The sequence below is a fragment of the Dicentrarchus labrax genome, unplaced genomic scaffold, assembly GCF_905237075.1.
Source record: "Dicentrarchus labrax unplaced genomic scaffold, dlabrax2021, whole genome shotgun sequence".
Taxonomy (NCBI): domain Eukaryota; kingdom Metazoa; phylum Chordata; class Actinopteri; family Moronidae; genus Dicentrarchus; species Dicentrarchus labrax.
This window is the reverse complement of record NW_026136724.1, coordinates 6,407,766-6,426,732: the sequence shown is the minus strand read 5'-3', so window position 1 is coordinate 6,426,732 and position 18,967 is coordinate 6,407,766. Positions and strand designations below refer to the sequence as shown.

At 40.0% G+C, this 18,967-nt stretch overlaps 1 protein-coding gene across 3 annotated transcripts in view; it reads right to left on the bottom strand.

Annotated features, from left to right (window-relative positions):
• ano2b (anoctamin 2b) overlaps positions 1-8,285 on the bottom strand; it is a 66,902-nt gene extending 58,617 nt beyond the window's left edge. For all 3 annotated transcript variants that reach the window (XM_051392489.1, XM_051392490.1, XM_051392491.1), the window contains exons 1-2: positions 7,970-8,285; positions 4,949-5,332 (exon numbers count right to left, since the gene is read on the bottom strand). In XM_051392489.1, coding sequence (XP_051248449.1) covers positions 4,949-5,332; positions 7,970-8,002 — 417 coding nt within the window. In that variant the 5' untranslated portion in view covers positions 8,003-8,285. The remainder of the gene's footprint in view (positions 1-4,948; positions 5,333-7,969) is intronic.
• Between the last annotated feature and the right edge of the window lie 10,682 nt (positions 8,286-18,967).

The following is an 18,967-nucleotide window of genomic DNA, read 5'->3' as shown; positions in this document are numbered from 1 at the left end:
ATGACATTTAGAATCCTTTTATTCTTGTTTAAGAGATCAGTGTTGTGGGTTGTGGATGTGTTTTCACTATTTTGTGACATTCACCTTAAAAAACCGCTGCAGTAATTGCCGGACACACCTTTCCCTCCAGTAATCTTAAGTGTTCTTGATATGATATTTGTTGCCTTTAATTGACATTTCTCTACAACACAGTGTTGCAGCAGGACTTGAGCAGGCAGGTGTAGTACAGAGGAGTGTGCTCTCCTTCCGTCTGTTAAGCAATTTGTGTTGGAGAGAATCACTCTCTGCCGATGGGAAGTCTTACCAAACAGTTAATCCTGCTCATTCTGTTTCACCAAGCCCCCAATGACTGAACTCTTCAGAAGTCCCGGCTCCACTTCTTAAATTAACATCTTGCTCTGATTTAATTAAAAGTGTTCTGTAAGAGGATGTCCCTAAGAGATCAAAGGTCAGCTCAATAATCCTCAGACACAGTCAACAAGTTTGACATTTAAGCCGCTCTTTTTTTCTACCAACCAATTAATGTGAAGTCAAACAGGTTGCTATAAAAGAATGACTTACTACAGGGGTACTGCTACACTGAGCAATGCTTAAACAGTGAGCACTGACTCTATCATTTTTTGTACTTGGCCAATAAGTCACATCCATCCGAGGGAGGTGTGGCTAAAATCAGTCTTGTAACTAGGCTTGGGGAGTAACAGATTACATGTTACTGAGTTACGTAATAAGGATATTTTAATCCATTACAGTTACCTAAAAAAAGACTACAGAAGATTACAGTTACATTATTAAAAAGGGGAATTATTAGAAGGATTACAGTTTTAAAGTACATTTTTTCTTGATTTCCATTTTCTTTTCTGAAGTTACATTGTTCTGTTGTATTATAGAATAAACGTATTGTTATGTCTTTTCTCTTGGTTTTAGTTGCATATTTGGTGTAGAGGTAATCCAAAAGTAACTGAAAATTATTAAATTATGTTACTTTAATATTGCAGTACTTGGATTAGGTTACTGCATGTTTTTTTAACAAGTAATTAATAATTGTATCAGATTACATTTTTAAATTAACCCTCCCAATCTTGCTTGTAACAATACAGTACAGTCTAACAGAACCGTATTGCCGTAACTAAATATGCTTTGTGAAACATTAACTGTTTCTTTGTTGAACGGTTGGTTGGTTCAGTCATTCGTTCGTTCATTTATTCAGTGCCACGTTTTCAACCTGCTGTAAAAAACAAAGCCAAATAGAGGACTTCTTCAAATATGCTGAATATTGAAAATGCTAAATAGCAGATTTGCTTGTAAAGTGAAATTTGAGGTTAATAACTCAATACCAGGACCACAAACAGATTAACCATAATCCATCAGAAAATATTGCAAAATGCATTAAAACCTATTGGCACACATTCAATGATCCTTGAAACCAACAGGTCAACAGTTAATTCTCTGTCTCTGTGATGAGTTAAGTTCATTTATTTCAAATTAGAGAATCTGTTTGCATCATCCTGGTACAGATACATTATGTTGCTGGTACTGCATGAACTCAATTCATTTGCTGCATTATTGTATTATCTGCACATTTTCAATTTTCTGATCTATATGAGTGATTAAGTGAGTGGCAAACCTGCGGTTATTATCAGACAACACCCCCCCTCTTTGCCTCCCACAACCACATCAAGCTACACCCTGATGGAAGCAGTGTTAGAGTACCTGTCGTTACATTCAAATGAGGAATATAGTAATGCAAGCCCCCCCAATCAGTGAGATAAGGAGCTATCAGTCAGTCAGCTAATCTCATCCTGGCTTAGGCTCTGTGGCCGCACTGTCAACAATCTGATTAATACTAGCCTGCAGACCTCACACACTGCCAACTGGCTGCCAGCCAACACACACACATGTCCACAGTCACATGTATAGCGAAATGGGTATCACACACATACTAAGAATTCTCTATCCCGAATTTAACAAAACTCTTCCCTGAACATTATACTCCACTGTAATACTGTAAGAGCGTATTGGTAACCATATCACTGCTATGATGTAACAATTCACAAATTGCAAGACTGTTCCTTGGAGATTCCAACAGCTGAAGCGAGCAACACTTAATTTTCCCAAATGATTCCTCTCTTAGCGTCAGAGCCAAAGAGCAGCAGCAGTTCATTTGGTAATGAGTGGAACTTTAACAATAACTACATTTGTACAACTCTGTGGCAGTGAGCCTGCAGCCCCACTACAAGAACACAGAGCACACAGACTGTGTGTTCTGCCAAGCGCCTACTACACGTACACACACACACACACACACACACACACACACACACACACACACACACACACACACACACACACACATACGCAGACCAATAGCAGGACTGAACTACACACTCTCACACACAAATACTGGTTGCTACGTAACACACAATCACAGCGAAAGCGATTTGTACATGTCAAAACAAAATTACCCGTTTCAGGCTGAATTAGTAAATCGATACAAAGGGGTCAGCACAGCAGCTGTGTTGGCTGCAGCGACCAGAATTAGTCTGCCAGCTCACATGAAACCATCAGGCCCTTGTGTGGACTCCAAAATAAACAGAGTCCCAGTCATATATATGGGCGGTAGACAGAAAGTAACAGAGGCATCACATGAGAGATGGGTTTAGAGTGTAAGTAACTGACTCATGGTTAGAAAACAGTTATATTCAGTAAACTGCCACTTAGCAGTGCAGGTCGTCTATAAAAGAGGTCAGAGAATCAACGCTGAATGTGAATTTTCAAAAGAACATGAACAGAGCTCAGAACTGAGACCTCACTGTATTTCCATCGGATGAGAGGAAGTCATTAAAATTATTTTTTGAGTTCAGTTCATAGGCTCAGAATTGGTCTAATCTGGGCCTAAAAAATGGCAAAATTACATGTTTGAAACACACTGACCACGCAGAACAGTCATCAGTCTTTACTGTTTCCATAAGATCAATGCACATATACATTATTGGCAGTAAATATCATTGGTTTAAGGCTTCATTTGTCTTCTCGCAAGAAGAATGACTCATCAGACTTGATTTTTTTTTCCATGGCTCAGGTTTGCAGGTTTGGTGCAGCTCGTACCAAGTTATGCATTTGTGTGTTGCCCTGGATACGAGATGTTCTGACACAGAACTTCTTTAAATACCACTTTGTAAATCATTTTCTATCAAGACTTTTGTAAAATATGTTTTTGATTGAATGATTCTGAGGTCTGTTTTATATAGAGATTTGATGTTTTTTAAAAGAATCCTGTCATGTGTCGGTCTATCTTTTGGTGAGCTTAAACATGTCTTTTCCTTTAAGACATGAACCATCATAAGCCACCTTTAGGTTTCCTGTAGGATGCTCACCATGTAATATGGACTGACTCTGCTAAAAGAAGCAAAAAAAAAACAGATTTATTCTAATAAAAAAACAAAATAAACATAGCGTGGTGCAGCAAGGTGCAGATTACTGCCTGTTGACAGTGTTTATACAATGACAATTTTATGACAATTTGATGACTGAATTTTGAGTGTAAAATCGAGCTAGTCCACTGTGAACAAACTGACCCGGAAAACAGACCTTGATGATATTGTTGAAGGCCACAGGAAAAGAATTATCTCATATTTATGTGCACAAAAAAAAAAAAAAATCACCTGTTTTCACGGATCAAAAAAACGAACTGTCAAAAAATGCTTATGTGAAAAAATGATTTCACCTGTTTGCCCAGATGAAATGAACAATGAAAAAACTTAGAAGAATGATCATGAGAAAAAAAAGATACACTTATCTTTCAGGGCAATATTCTGTACACATTAACTCAGTAAGCTCACCTGTCTGTGTATCTGAGTCTAATGACTTACAGCGTTTACAGTCCCAGTGTTAGCGTGCCTTTGGCTAATCTGACACATACTGATCAACAGATTTACAATAATGACTCCTCAGCACTTCTTTATGTAGTGTTTTTTTGTCTAACAGCAGCAGGGTGATGGAGGCAGAACAACGTGGCATATAAAACTTAAAAAGGGACATAAAATGTACATTTCAAAGTTTTATAGAAACCTCCCCATGACACTCTCTTGTTGGTATAATAGCCACCTTATATCCTTCACAACACCTCGAGTCTCACCCACCTCTTTCCTCTACCATCTGAGCCAGGTTCCTATGTAGGCGCTCACCTTAAATAGCTCAAGACAGAGTTACATCAGATCCTGTGTCGAGATTTATCTTAAAAAGTCCTGTAAAAACAAAAGCATTTAGTCTGTGTATCAAACCACAGGCTGCTGGTTAATGTCTGAAATTATAATCCTGATTTACCATAATTACTCATCTTATTAAAAGGACAATGCGTTTTCCAAATATCAAACCCTTCAACATCTTCGTGTACCAACAGAGCAGCACAGAAACACGCCAGTGTTTGACCATTACCTTTCTGGTTCACTCTCACTGCTCTCATTAGCATTGATTCCAGCAGCAAGACATAACTGTTTCCAGTAAAAAAAAAGCTCTGATAAACCTACTGTACGCTACCAGCCCAGCTCTAAACAGCAGGCAGACAAAGTTAGGGACTGGCTAGTGAACATCGAAGAGCATTTAGCAGCTAAAGATCCTGATATTTCCATCAGGAGTTGGTGGAGACCAAAAACAGCTAAAAGGAAAAGTCAACTTTACATTCATCAGATGGCAATCTGATGAATCATCTGAAAGACACACAATGAGAAAATACGAAGTGATTGTGATTGTGAAATTTTGAATAAGCATGTTTCTTGTATTAAAAGGCTGCTGGTCAAGAGTTTTCCACAAAATCATCACTCAAAACTGCATTACCACATATTAATATAATATTAGAAAGTAAAAGCTATAACACTATTTTAGGTGTCAACATGGAGAAGAGAGGAAGAGGAGAACATAGACATTAGTAAGGCCAAAGATGCACACTCACCTCTCTGTCTCTCTCTATCTCCAGGCCGGCCTCCAGCAGGTTGGCTTCAAATTCCTGTCTGATTAGACGCATCTCATTGTCAGCAGGATCCGTTGGCTCGTTCCCTCCCGCACCTCCAAGCTCCATGAACACCTCGCCGACACTAGCCTCTCCTCCCAGTATGGCGCCTCCTCTTCCTGCCGCCGCATCTGAGCCCACCGACGGGGGAAAGTTGCCATTGGAAACAATGGATAACCTGTCATGTGAAACTGAGGTGCTGGCATGAGATCGTATGGAGCTGTGCCGCCGCCGCTGAAAGACCAAAACGTAGTCAACTTTCCGTCGGCCATCAGAAAAGCAAAGGCCTTCTCCGATGCTCTGAGGGCTTGGGGTTGGACCCACGACCTGTAGGGAGCCAAGAGAAATCAAAAGGGAATGTAAAATATACAGTAACTACTCTGTAAAAGCAGGAGAACAATAGTGATGACCATTGGAACTGCTGTGAGATAGAAAAAAAACAGCCATCTCCATGGTATCACAATCAATTTAACAAACACACATTTTTAAAGACAGCATAGACAGAACCCTTAAGCAGCAGTGGAGTTATGTAATAACCGTTTGAATGAACCTAAACATCTACTGCACTGTCATCACACGCAAACAGAAGTGGCTTTTGGCAGGTTCTCAAAACCACTGAAGTGAGAACCTTCAGCAGCAGAGTGGGCAGTCAGCTCACCTTTGGCAGTTTTATTCTTTATTTAGACAGAGGGAAAGTAGAGAGGGAGACTAAACATGGAGGGCGCAAGAGGGAACGCTCTATAGGCTCGGGGCATGATGGGATATTTATTTAACTTCCTGAGAGCAGGTTTTGTTACTTATCAGCAGGACATATTTCTGAAATATGGGGCTCTATGCTGTATCTGTTCATTTCTCTATTCACATACTGTCTGTGTATGTGTGTTGTAACACACAATTACTGACTTAATTTATTTGTTGGAATTAGACTAATAAATTGACTATCAATAACACAAATATGTGTCTGTGTTACTGTGACTACAGCTTCATGAATGTCTTTCTTAAAACCAGATGAATCGTCTTCTGTGCCTTGGTCTGACTTCTCTTTACAGTGCAACATTTAACCAGGACAGTACGCTAATAATGGAATTACACAAGTGCAGGAAGAACCTATTGCAATACAGCCAAGCTAACTACCTTACGCTATATCTTCAGTCATAGCTAAGTCATTGTGTTTTTATCTTGTTTAAACAATAAAAAATACAATGTCAGTTATATACATTTGATGTATTAATATGTATACATGGAACAAATGTACAGTCAAGCTCAAGTTTCCCATGCAATAGACCATATTAGCTTCATTTGTGGTATTTTGGTCTGAAGCTGCTGTCGCTATAGCTCTGCCATTGGTTACGTCTTTCTAAAAAGAACAAATGCTAGTGGAGGTGACTTTATCTGTGCCTCGGAATTATTTTTTACATGTGTAGGAAACAAGTCTTCTACATTCATCACAAAATGCTTTAAAGCAGAGTTTTTGGGGGGCGGCAGAAGCAAGTTGCGAACACAGCATTTACATATCACCTTAGCCGCAGTTACAGGGCAACATTAGCATTCCTTCGGAGTCATGTTTTGGCCACCTGGGGAACATAAGTCCAATATTATTATTATTATTATATAAAAAAACACTCTCTTTTAGCTCTGTGTTTGGACTCTTTAGCTGCTAAATGCTTAGCTAGTCGCTAACTGTGTCACTCTGCTGTTTGGTGCGGAGCGGGCAGTGTAGCTACACAGAATCCTACACATTGGTCCTTTAACTTTTCAATTCTGAAGTCACCTTCCTCTTTATGACGAAGGACCTGGTCAGAAACATCAGAAAATGTAGCTTAATGGACTCACTCACTGGCTTTAGCTGTCAGTCAACATTAATATATGGCCACATGCTAAACCAACAACTTCCTGTTGGGTGGCACAATTTACACCTTCATCACTTTTTTTTACATGGGCTTCATCCACGATCATCACGCCATTGTTGCTATATTGTGCATTATGTTTACTTTCTGCCATTTTTTTCGAATTCCTTAATACACCTTTTTCACAGCAGCCATTTTGACATAAAACAGTATGGTAACACAGGCAATGATACTAATTACGGTTCCATTCCATTTAGTGTAGCAGAGACTTTCCAATGAGCCTAAGTGCACAACGGCCTGAATGGAACGGAACCTTAGTTAATATCACTGGTTATATCTGTGTTTATCCTACTATTTCATGTTGAAATAGCTGCTGTGAAAAAGGTCAGTTCTCAGTGTGGAATTCAAACCCTATAAAGCCTTCAGAAATGTCCAGAATTATAATAATTTCTGTCCTATTTAAAGAGGTAGAACTGAAAATAATCCATCATAATGAGATTTTGAATATTTACATTTCTAACTACCTATTATAAAAAACTACATTCATTGTGCATGCCGCTTGGAAACATAGCAGCAGTCTACTGTCCAATAATGATATCCATTGGAGGCTTTCACCTGGTGACACATACATACGGCACACACACCGGTTGCAACCCTCAAACTCTTCACACTTTCCCTAAGGCTTTCTGTTTGCTGACACCAAATAAAACAAGGTACTAGGAAGATACCCTCTTGGTTTAGCTTGGCTGCTTCCAAGAATATTCCCACATGCTGGTGTTAATAAAACCTCTGGGGGACGTTCCCTGAAGGTTCCCAAAAGATTATACATTCTATACAGAACAACTGTTTCCTGATACCATTAAACATTTCAACATGGTGAACAGTGACAAATTAATAATAAACACATCACTTATGTTGTTGTGCGTTATGCTGCCTGTATAGTGGGTCAGATGCTCTCCTATACAGCAGCAGCAGTTACAGAATCGCCTGCCTCCTAGGTGAGTGTAACAACTGTTACAGTGGGTCGTAAACAACACGCACACACAGATCGCTCTCAGGTGTAGTGAACTGAACTCAAAGCAACAGAGTGGCTGCGGATGGATACGGATGTACTTACTGGGATCTTGACTTCACTCGGGGAGATCTGCATGCTGTTGCGCTTTAAAGACACACGGAGAAGTAGAAAAAGAAAAAGAAGAAGAGAGGGAGTGAAAGTTGGCGGTGTTCGCAGATAAAAACAGCCGGACTCTTCATCATCACCTTCATCCCCATCATCTCCTAAATGATAAGCGAGTTCACTCCAGTTAGTCCACAGGAGCGACGGCTCATCTGCGCCAGATCACATTGTTCTGTTTCAGGAGGGTCTGTCAGGTATAAGAGGCTGCGCATAGAGAGTCTGCAGCCTGATCACATGCCGGTGATACCCATCTATCCAACTCTGCGATCTGGAGGCTGCCTGCGCACCGCCGGCGCTTTTTGGCACAGAGCGTGCCACACTGTAAAAAATGTCCGTCTTCAATATGTTATTTAGGCTCGATGCCCACTCTAAAAATGTCGTTTTAAGTAAAGAAAATCTAAACATTTTTGCCAAATTGATGAAAATGTAAATTATTTTCTGTGTTTTTGAATTGCTCTTAGAATTAAATTTCAGTAAAAATTTAAAAATTTAAAAAATTAAAAATCTCCTGATTTGCAGTAAAACCTGGAACTACTTAACCTTTCTTGGGAGTTTGTTTTTCTATCTCCTGCTCTTTTTTCGAAAAATGAGAGGTTAAGATGGATATTTTTTGTAGTGTGGAGAGAGGGACCAGCCCTACACTGACTTACTGGGAGAGAGATGTGTTTTCCTAACAGCTACACCCAGAAGGAAAAAAATGTAATGTATTTGAAGCATTATTTTTCATTATATTTCTGTGCATTTAAGAATAAATCATTCAAACAGCCTGCACAACAGACTTCACACACACCTCACACACACTGATGCCCCATGAGGCACCACTCACCCCAGGCTTTACCATTAACCTGTTTCTAATATCAGTCTTAAGCCTCGACTTTTTAAGTATTTTCCCTAAACTAATGTTAGCCTTGAGCTCATGCGCTCATACCTTTCACTCAAAGTCAGATGGAAGTCAGTTTAATTCACCAAAATATCTCAGTTCTAACTCTTATTTTGAAATACAAGATTAAACCAAAATTTAGAGAACAGCTCCCTCTGTCATCATCACAGATTCTAAAAACTAAAGTCATTTTAATGAGTTTTTTCAATTTTATGCTAACTCATAAAATGATGCAACGCTTTGAAATACATGACCCACACAGGAAATGTTACATGATAATTTTACAAGTTGCTCTGAGTGTGAAGTTTTTAACAGCACACTTTATCTGGTCCTGTAATTACCTGTAACAAAGTCTGTGATTCCTCAACCCATGGTTCTTCTTTATAAGGTTCAGGCTCCAGGATGCTGTAGGACATGGGCTCCAGTCCAATTCCAGACATCTCTTTGGTCAGATGGTATAAGGCGTCGCTGTGGATGGAGGAAGACTCGCTGAGTGCTGTGGACACTCGAATGAAGCCTGCACCATTGGTCCATGTGTCTGGAAGACATTTATTTTGAAAATTAAGAGAAATGCAAATGATTATATCTCAGGGTTAAGCATCTTGATTGGACATTTGGTCATTTAAGACAGCACAAGGCAATTTCAGGTTGAGATATAACAGCAGAATTTTGATGGTTAGTAGGAGTGTGTGTACCAGAAATGATGTATTGTGATGTCAGTCACTAAAACTCCACATTTCAGGGCTGGAGGAGGTGAAAAGCTACTTCTATAGGCAGTGGGTGCAGTTTACTCTGGGTAAATACTTCCCACCAGAGACCAAACGCAAAACTGGGTGAATCTAGAGCCTCTTGGATGATTCAGCTGTATTGATTCAGGTGTACTTTCACATCTTTTCCTGTGCATATTTCTTTTATTTATCCAGGCAAAGTCAGCCAGACACACTGTCAAAGCTTGCTTCACATTTATGCACTTCAAACTTCTCATAAAAGGAACATAAAAAGATATGGTTCCTGCACCATAAAATGACTGAGATAACAGCATACAATTAATGAAATTGTTTACACATTTGGCTGAACAGATTTATCAGTTGCCATCTCACAATGTAAAAGATGTATTTTTTCTTCTATCTACTGGCTTCGGTAAGAGTTTGACTATGTTTTATGGTTCGTTGACCCGATTGATTGAAGTTTTCCCGTGATAGACGGTAACAGACAGGTGGTTCATCCAGTCACCAGGTCTTTTTTTTAAAGTGCCTGCCTTTTTCCAAACAGTTCCCAACAACGACTTCCCAAATAGTTCTGGGTAACAAACCATCTAACGGCCAACAGCTGGTTAGTTTAGTTTAGCACGAAGACTGGAAACAGGGACAAACAGCTAAGGTAACAAAATCTGGCTATAAGAGGACCCCAACCATCACCAGTTAATTAATGAGCTTTAAAGGTGCTGTTGCTGTATTTTTACTTTTGGACAAAGCCTGGCTAGCTCTTTCCTCCAGTATCCAGTCTTTGTACTAAGCTTAGCTAACCGTCTACTGTCTGTAGCCACATATCTAACGGAAAAGATATGATAGTGGTACTGATCTTCTCATGTAACTCTCTGCAAGTAAGAGATAACGCATATAACTATTGTTTTATCAATGCTTTGCAAAGCACAAGTTCTTGTTCCCCACTGTGTCTTCTCATAATACCCTACACTGTAATGCAATCAGTTATTTTAACAAAAACTTTTTACTATTTTTGTTTTCACAGTACAAATAAAAATTAAAGCTGCAAACAGCGTTGAGCGGGACCTCGCACTCCACGCAACTCGGGGCGTGCTGCGGCCGCGTCACGTGCCGTCGTAACACATACAGACCACAACATGAAAATCTCACGTAAATCAGCTCAAAATTGCGGACATGCCCTTTATTGTACATGCAGAAATAGCACAACTTTTAATCAGCACCATTTTTTGACTGTATTGACCAATTTTGAAGTAGATCCGATAAATTCCCTAGGAGGAGTTCGTTCAAATACAAGGCGAAAAATTCACCAAAAAATGCGCACGGAATTCAAAATGGCCAACTTTGACGACACGCCAAGGACATGCCCTTCAACGTACATGCACAAATAGCACAACTTTAATCAGCACCATTTTTTGACTGTACTCACAAATTTTGAAGCATATCCGATAAATTCCCTAGGAGGAGTTCGTTCAAATACAACGCGTAAAGTTTGCCGAAAGTGAAAATCAAAATCAAAATGGCCGACTTCCTGTGGGGTTTCGGGTATGGGTCCAAGAGGCTTTTTTGTACGTCCCGGCATGTTACACCTGCCCACTGAGTTTCGTACATATCGGTGAAATGTGGCGTCAGGGCTGCTGTTTTTTCATCCTGTAGGGGGCGCTACAAACACGACAAACACGATTTTTGGTATGTGAGCTTCAGGCACCACTCTACACGTGCCCTGTGAATTTCATATTCATAACTATTACAGTCTCCGCACAGTGATTTACCATGCCGCCAGAGCACCACCTAGTGGCGTATTTTTTTTGTCCTTTTTAAGTGAGCCTCAGGGAGCCATGGGCAATCATCGTACCAAGTTTCATTTTAAGCACAAGTGCCGTTGCAGAGATATAAACTTCTTCATTTTAAAGAGCGCCACCTAGTGGTGATGACCTGAAATTGTGCATGATGCCTAAGAAAGACATGAGTAACTATGGACCCAAGCTTGGTGACAATCGGACGTACCAATGTGGAGAAATGGTCCACTTCCTTTTTTACGAAAAATCCACAGGAAGTGTTAATTTTATAACGTGCTTATTTTTTTTATATCAAAATTCTTTGAATTACTTTTTTATTAGGACGGTCCCCACATGCTACGTGAAAAATTTTGTGCGAATCAGACAAAGCGCATGGGAGGAACACGGAAAAGTGGTTTCTAGACATTTCGTGCTCTAGAAAAAAAAAATTCTAGGCGGAAGTGGGCGGGGCTTACGGGGAGATTCAGCTCTATGCACTGAACGCGTGGATACAAGGTTTTTGAATGTGCGACAAACTATGCAGAAGTTATTAGCCTAAACGCATTTTTTATGATAGTAGCGCCACCTAGTGGCCAACCTGAAAGTGACGCATAGAATATCCCCATTTTCACCAGGCCTGACAACTTTGCCAAATAAAATTTAGTTTTCGTATATGTTCGGGGGGCAAAGATGCAGTCAAAGGGGGCTAAAAATAATAGGTAAGAAGAAGAAATCGAGCAAAAACAATAGGGACCTCCAGCGGTCACTGGCTCGGTCCCTAATTACAACATTAAGTCAGTGTCACTTAAAATTATTAAAGCTACTTGGTCAAGAATTTATTTTAAACTCATCCACTTTCTCCGCACACATTTACAAATAAGAGTCTAGATTTAATGCAGTCTTATCAAACCTAGAACCTCTTGGTTATAGTGCGGTCTCCCCATTTCTGAGTTTTGAGGATCAACATCTTCAGTCACTGCTCATTGTTACTGGAGCCACAAATATGCAAAGTGGCCTAGTGAATCTTTGTTTCACGCTGTGCAAATTGATGTGTGTGTCAGTCATCACAAACCCTGTCTCAAAGCACTTTACAAAGGACAAGCCTACGTACAGCTGAGCCAACTTCTCAACAATCAGCCTCAAAACACAAAGAACACCATATAATACAAGGAAACAAAGACAAAATTTTTTTTACATTTTGGATTCTGTACATGGTGCAGGGAAGAAAAAAGCACAAGCAGAATACTTGTTGCTTTATAGTGTTGATTTTTCCAAACACTTCCTCTGGGAGTGCAGTGGTGACAAAACAGATATTTTTCCATCTTCATCAATCTGACTGCTGGGTTGTCAGGAGCTGCAACAGATTGCCGTTTTTCTTTTTCCTTTTTTTTTTTTGCAATAAGGTTACTATGTGTGTGTATGGTTATTTTAGGGATACAGACAGCTGTAGCCATAGTAACGCACCAGGCCACGTGCTGTGCTCTCATTTCAGTACCATGGACAGCTCTCTCTCTCTCTCTCTCTATTTAATTCTATCTCACTCTCTCTCATCTACATACAGTTTAAAACACATAAACATACAGTATGATGTATCACCATGAGAGCTGTCTGTCAGGTCAAGAGGGAAAAATATTTTGAGAATGCCTACTGAAGCATTATTAAACTATAAGGGAAGATACATTCATGGCAACAGTTGTGTTCCTCTTCCTCACAGCTTACTTGACAGCAGCACAGTAGCCTGGAGGTTAGAGAGGGAGGCCTGTAACTGGAAGGTCGCCAGTTTGAATCTGGTAGGAGGGTAAATGAATGAGAAAATCCCTCTTGTATAAATATAAAGCAAGGCATTACAGGAACCAAAATGAGGCTCTGATGAATGTTTCCAGAATCTAAAATAAAATAGATAGTATAAAATCTGTTTCTCTTCTTGTCCCAGTGTGATGTTTGAATGCTGTCTGTGCAGAGTCTGACACTTGAAGGATGTTTTCACATTCATCTTCTGAAAGTGGAAAGTTTCTCTGAGCTCATTGATGATCAGATTTTAAGGGGCGGGGCCTACCAGCATGATTGGTGACATCACAAATAGTTTGGAGGTCAGTCCTGGTCCAGTATGCAACTTGTACAGTGTGATGTAGACACTTGAATCCACCAGTGAACATCCACTGAGAATGGACTTTACAGTGACGTAGGAGACATCTTGTGTCCAGCAGGAAACTTTAGAAATTAACAACATTTGCTTAATCATAGATTCTGGTATTTTTAGTTAGGTAGAAGGAGTAGATGTCGTTTAAAAAGATTTTAATGTGGACATTATACTTTTTTGCTAAAAACATATCAGACACACATTATTGTTTCCAAGCTGACTATTTGTACATATGTCTTAATACATGTCTTGAGAGGATCTGCAACCAAATACATGTTTTCCAATTGAAAACTTCATCTATTCTAGAGAAGAGATTCCTTTAGTAGGTTCTGAGGTATTTCATACACTGAATTTAGAAATACTCTCATCGGGCAATCTATCTCATAGAAGTGATGTTGAGTGTTTAATTAATTTATTTTGTCACTTTTATATTGTTCTGTTATCATATCCATTTCTTCTCACAAGGTGTTCATGGGGACAGATTACTATAAATTGGGGTTTAACTTTTATCCCCTTAAATGTGCTAAACAGTGAAAAAGCAACCACAGTTTCCTCCGAATGTTGCTTTATATCAGACCCTTTTGGAATTTCACTCAGCCTCTGTTCCTCAGAATGATTGTGTAAGATAAACACTCTGTATTTTCACAGTAATTTCTAATGGCAGAGACAAAGGGCATCTTTCAGGGAACAGCTAATGGGCAGCAGCGCAGCACAAAGACTTAATGCTGATGCTTTTATCACATGTTGTCTCAGCTCTGGCTCGCTGATTGTATGGAAGCCTCTGCCAGGACACAGCTGAATACATTTTTAACCCTGTCTTATTTGCTTTCGTGTTATTACCATCTTGATTAAACTAAAATACTTATTTATTACAGCTGTAAAACCTTCAGTATTTTGAAGTGATGAGCAAGATCTGCAACACGAAGCATTAACTGAAGAATAGAAGAATTTGGCCTAATTATTAAAGTGCCCATCCATTCAAAAATGTGTTTTGCTTTTTGTTACTCGAATGTTTGAGATTCACTGTGCAGAATGGTGTATGTGCAGAGTTTGACACTTTACTGAAGGGGCAAAAGTTTCTCTGCGCTCACCATAAAGGTTCCCTGTGGCGTTTTGTTTAACCTCTAGTATCGCTAGTTCAAGTTTAGTAGTGGAGATTCTATGAGTGGGTTAGGTTTGTCTCATGTACCTGCACAAGAACACACACGCACATGACGCAATACACAATCCTACCAATGGTTTCACACAATTTCACTGATCTACAGGTGGCAGGAAAGTGTCAAGAAATACAGCAATGTCCTAACAAAGAAGAGAAGAAGAAGACAGTTAGCAAGTTAACAAAGATGTTAACAATGCAGGATTTTAAATACTTTAAAGAAAGATTCTTTGCAAATAGTTTACTTGGATTTGTGAGACCTGAAGGATGCACACAATGTGTTTTGGTGAGTAATGTTGAAAGTAACTCCATAGGGTACCTTTCAAGCATCAGTGTGTAGGACTTAGTGGCATCTAGCAGTGAAGTTGCAAATTGCAACTAACTGAATACCACTTGCCTTCCAAGTATGTAGAAGAAACTATGGTGACATTTTAAGAATTCTTAATTAATTTTGATTAAAAAAAAACCCTATTAGACGCAAACTGTTATTCCAAGAAGACAACTTTTTATATCTCTTCAAACATGGCTGGAGGGAGTCTTTAATTTTTCATTCAACAGCACTGATAGAACTCTCCCCATGTGCTATTCTGGGTTAACAAACTACATAGAAGCCAGCCATGGATGCCAAAGGAAAGGTGTGTGCTACAGTTGAAGCGTAATTATCGGCTATCAATCGGCCATCTCCCATCAAGGCTACAGTATTATAATGACTTTTTAACATAGAATCTCCTGGAGGCTGGATAGTAAATCCTGATCAGAGCCGCCATCATTCCCCTGCTGCAGTCAATATCCCCTGCCTGCACCATTAGAAAATGTTTCCCCTGAAGCAGCCCAATAAAATGCACTACAATGCACAAGTTGCGTCTTCTGAAGTCAGCGTCTCAGCTCTGGGCCGTTTCTGAACAGCGGGGATGCTTCGTTTAGTCAGTTTAGTTATTATTACTATCCTCCTCCTGCTGTTTCACTAAAACCAAAAGTAGAATTTGAATTCCGACCTAATGACTTCCTCACCTCACGTACAGAGGAGAGCAGCAGTCAGCCATGTACACTAACCGGGATTACCGCCCTGCTTGAGGTTTACCGCGAGGGAGCACATGTCTAAGACATGCCATCCTTAAAAACTGATCAAATGTGTCAAAATATTTCCTCCGGGAGACAAGCTGAGAACAACAAGCGAACTACATTAGCTCAGAGGGGCCTGAATGAATAATCGAATTAAACTACAGCAGCCTCACATGCAACTGTATACCCTGCCTGCCGTAAAGAGCTGCCTGTTGACGGCTGCCCCACACGGCCTGCTGACACACACACACACAAACGCACACAAATGCGCACAAACACTGGGGGAAATGGGACGGGACAATAGGAGGGTTTACTCTACAGTGGTCCTGTCTAGTGTGTCCTTTTTGTTGGGTGAGGATACAGGAGGGACAGGCAGGACAGGCCACACAAAGGAGGGTCCTGCTGGGTTTCCTATACGTTACCGAGGCACTCACCTGGGCGGGTAGAGGAGGGGGACCTGCGGAGAGCCATTTCACCTTAACTCTGAGTAACTCCAGCTGAGAAGCAGGCCTGGTTTCCTTCAAGTTCACAGTCAGTCAGTCAGTCAGTCAGTCAGTCATGCTGGTTTGCTGTCAGCAGCAGGTGAGAGGAGCAACAGCAACACTCTGACTCAGTTGTGCAATCCTCAGCTCAGTGGAAGCTAAGCTCTGCTGGGATAATACTCTTCTCCAAATGGCTGGCTGGGAAGCAGAAACTCCACAAGTCAGCTTATTGTGTACACTCTCTTAATACACAGCACACCGGGCTTGTGGGTAACAGACTGGCTGGCTGATTGGGTGTTTCGCAAAGGAATTACAGCCACACACAGACGAGCAGAGATTATTGGGTCTTCTAATGTGCATTAATTACTGTGCCTTCTGTTGCAGTTTAGCTGCAAACCTATGGGGTCTTAAGGGTCCACTTCATGGAGCTTAAGCCCAGGGAAGAGGCATCCTTGTGTAAATTAGGTAAATTAAGTTATACAATGAGGTTCACCCAAGAAAGGGAGAGGCACATGTGACATATGGACTTTAGGTCTTCAGTGACCAAAGCAAGTTTTATTGTCACATACCGTCATACAGGTGCAATCTTATTGAAATGTTTTCCATAAGCTCCAAAATTTGTTCAATAAAAACAATGTAAAATAGAACAGTAATAAAGAATAGAAAATGTAACAAATAACAATGGTTATTATCAAAGTAATATGAGTAAATAATAATATTTATATATAATAATAATAATAATAATAAGTAAAATGTATTCTTATTGTAACAGGGGAAGGGGGTGTATGCCGTCTAAGGCAGTGTCCTCATTTAGAAAGATAACAATGACAAAGTCAGGCTATTAGCAGCTCAGGATTTAAGTTTTTGAATAATATTGTAAATCAGAATTATTTTGGCCAGGATAATTGTGACCCTAAATTTTTAACTCGTCCCATGCCTGTTGCCAGCTGAAACTTATAGCATAGAGTCAGAGAATTCATGTCCAGAAAAGATCCAGAAAAAGCTAATCCTCGTCTTTATGTCAAGCAGGTTGGACTACTATAAAGGGCTGTGTCTCTCAGTCACTCAGAACGCCACTGCTGACTAATAATTGCTTTAAATATAGCTACTGCTGCTGTGTGACAAAATAACAGTAAATGAGGTTGGCTCAAGAGTCATCATGTGATCACTGTATTTACATCAGTTTATAGATCACTAAATGTTACATACATCTCTGATCTAGAGGTAAACATTCTGCACATCTGCATACTCCTAGACAGCCTCTTTCTTTTCCACCACTTTAAGGAAAAGAAATTAATGAAATAAATGCTCAAATTTGCTGCTGGAGTTGTGTGTTGCACATTCGACTTCCTCCCAGTCTAATTGCTTGGCCAATCTCCTCAGGGACTAATTGTTCTACCTGATGGTAACTGAAGCTAAATACAGATAGAGTGTGAGAGGCAGTGTCGGGTTGCACATGCACAAGCACGCACACACCAACATGTACTCCTATGCGCCCTCGTATTCTGTCAGTAAGGGTATCTCATGTGGCACACTAACTGCCGGTGCCCACACACACTCATGCACGCGCACCCAAACACACCTCCACATTCAGTCTCCGGTTACAGCGTGCAGATATGTTCAGGGTGTTAAATATTAAAGGCTGTAATATTAACGGCTAGGTGTTGTAATTGAGGAAACTGCTAAAAGGTCAAGTTCGAAACAGGCTGCTCTGGTTGATCATGTTGTGTAGCTTCTTCAGCAGCACTTCTCAAATGTTGACTTGACCTAAGTTCAGTGTTACTCCTGTTGTATTTAAGTTTTTATGTCTAAACATGTGAGGACAGCAGCCACAACATGTAAAATATTACTCCAATCATAGTCTAACAGCCTATAACAGATCTTTTGACAGAAGCCATGAGAGAAATCTGACCATAGAACTATTCAAATTGTAAGACAGACAAACACATATTCAGATCTGCCAGAAATCCAGAAAGTCGTCTGGCAGCAAGACTGTTGATCATTCAGGCAATTGTTTAGACCGCCTTTAAACTGTATTTCAAACAAACAACAACTGATCCGACAGAAATTTAGTGGGATTCTAAAATTAGACAGGGGCAACTTGTCATACTACGGCTTTAAAGGACCAGTGTGTAGGATTTAGTGGTATCTAGTGGTGAAGCTGTAGATTGCAACTGACTGAACACTGCTCCCATCTGTATATGGCGACCTGGGAATGAGAACTGGCTGTGAACTGTGTAGAAGAAATTACGCTGGTCACGAAGGTCAAGAAAAAAACTAAAGTCCCCATCTAGAGCCAGTGTTTGGTTTGTCCATTCTGGGCTACTGTAGAAACATGGTGGTTCAACGTGGCAGACCTGCGGCATCTGTAGATAAAAACAGCTAATTCTAAGTTAACCAAAAAAAGAATGATTCCTATATTCAGGTGATTATACACCAATGAAAATATGCCTATGAATATTATATTGCATTTCTGCCAATAGATCCTCCTTAATGTTACACACTGGAGCTTTAAGGTATCCTCAGATTGAATGCAAAGCTAATTTTAGAGACAGCAAGATTACATTCAAAACAATGCAGACACTGGTGGAAGCAAGCAGATGCAAATTCATTCTGAATGGCATAAAATTCATGCCCCTGTGACTTGTTTCAATTTAAATTAAAAATGTTAAGTTCTCACATCAGCCATAGACTGACTCTGTGTTTATGCTGCTAACA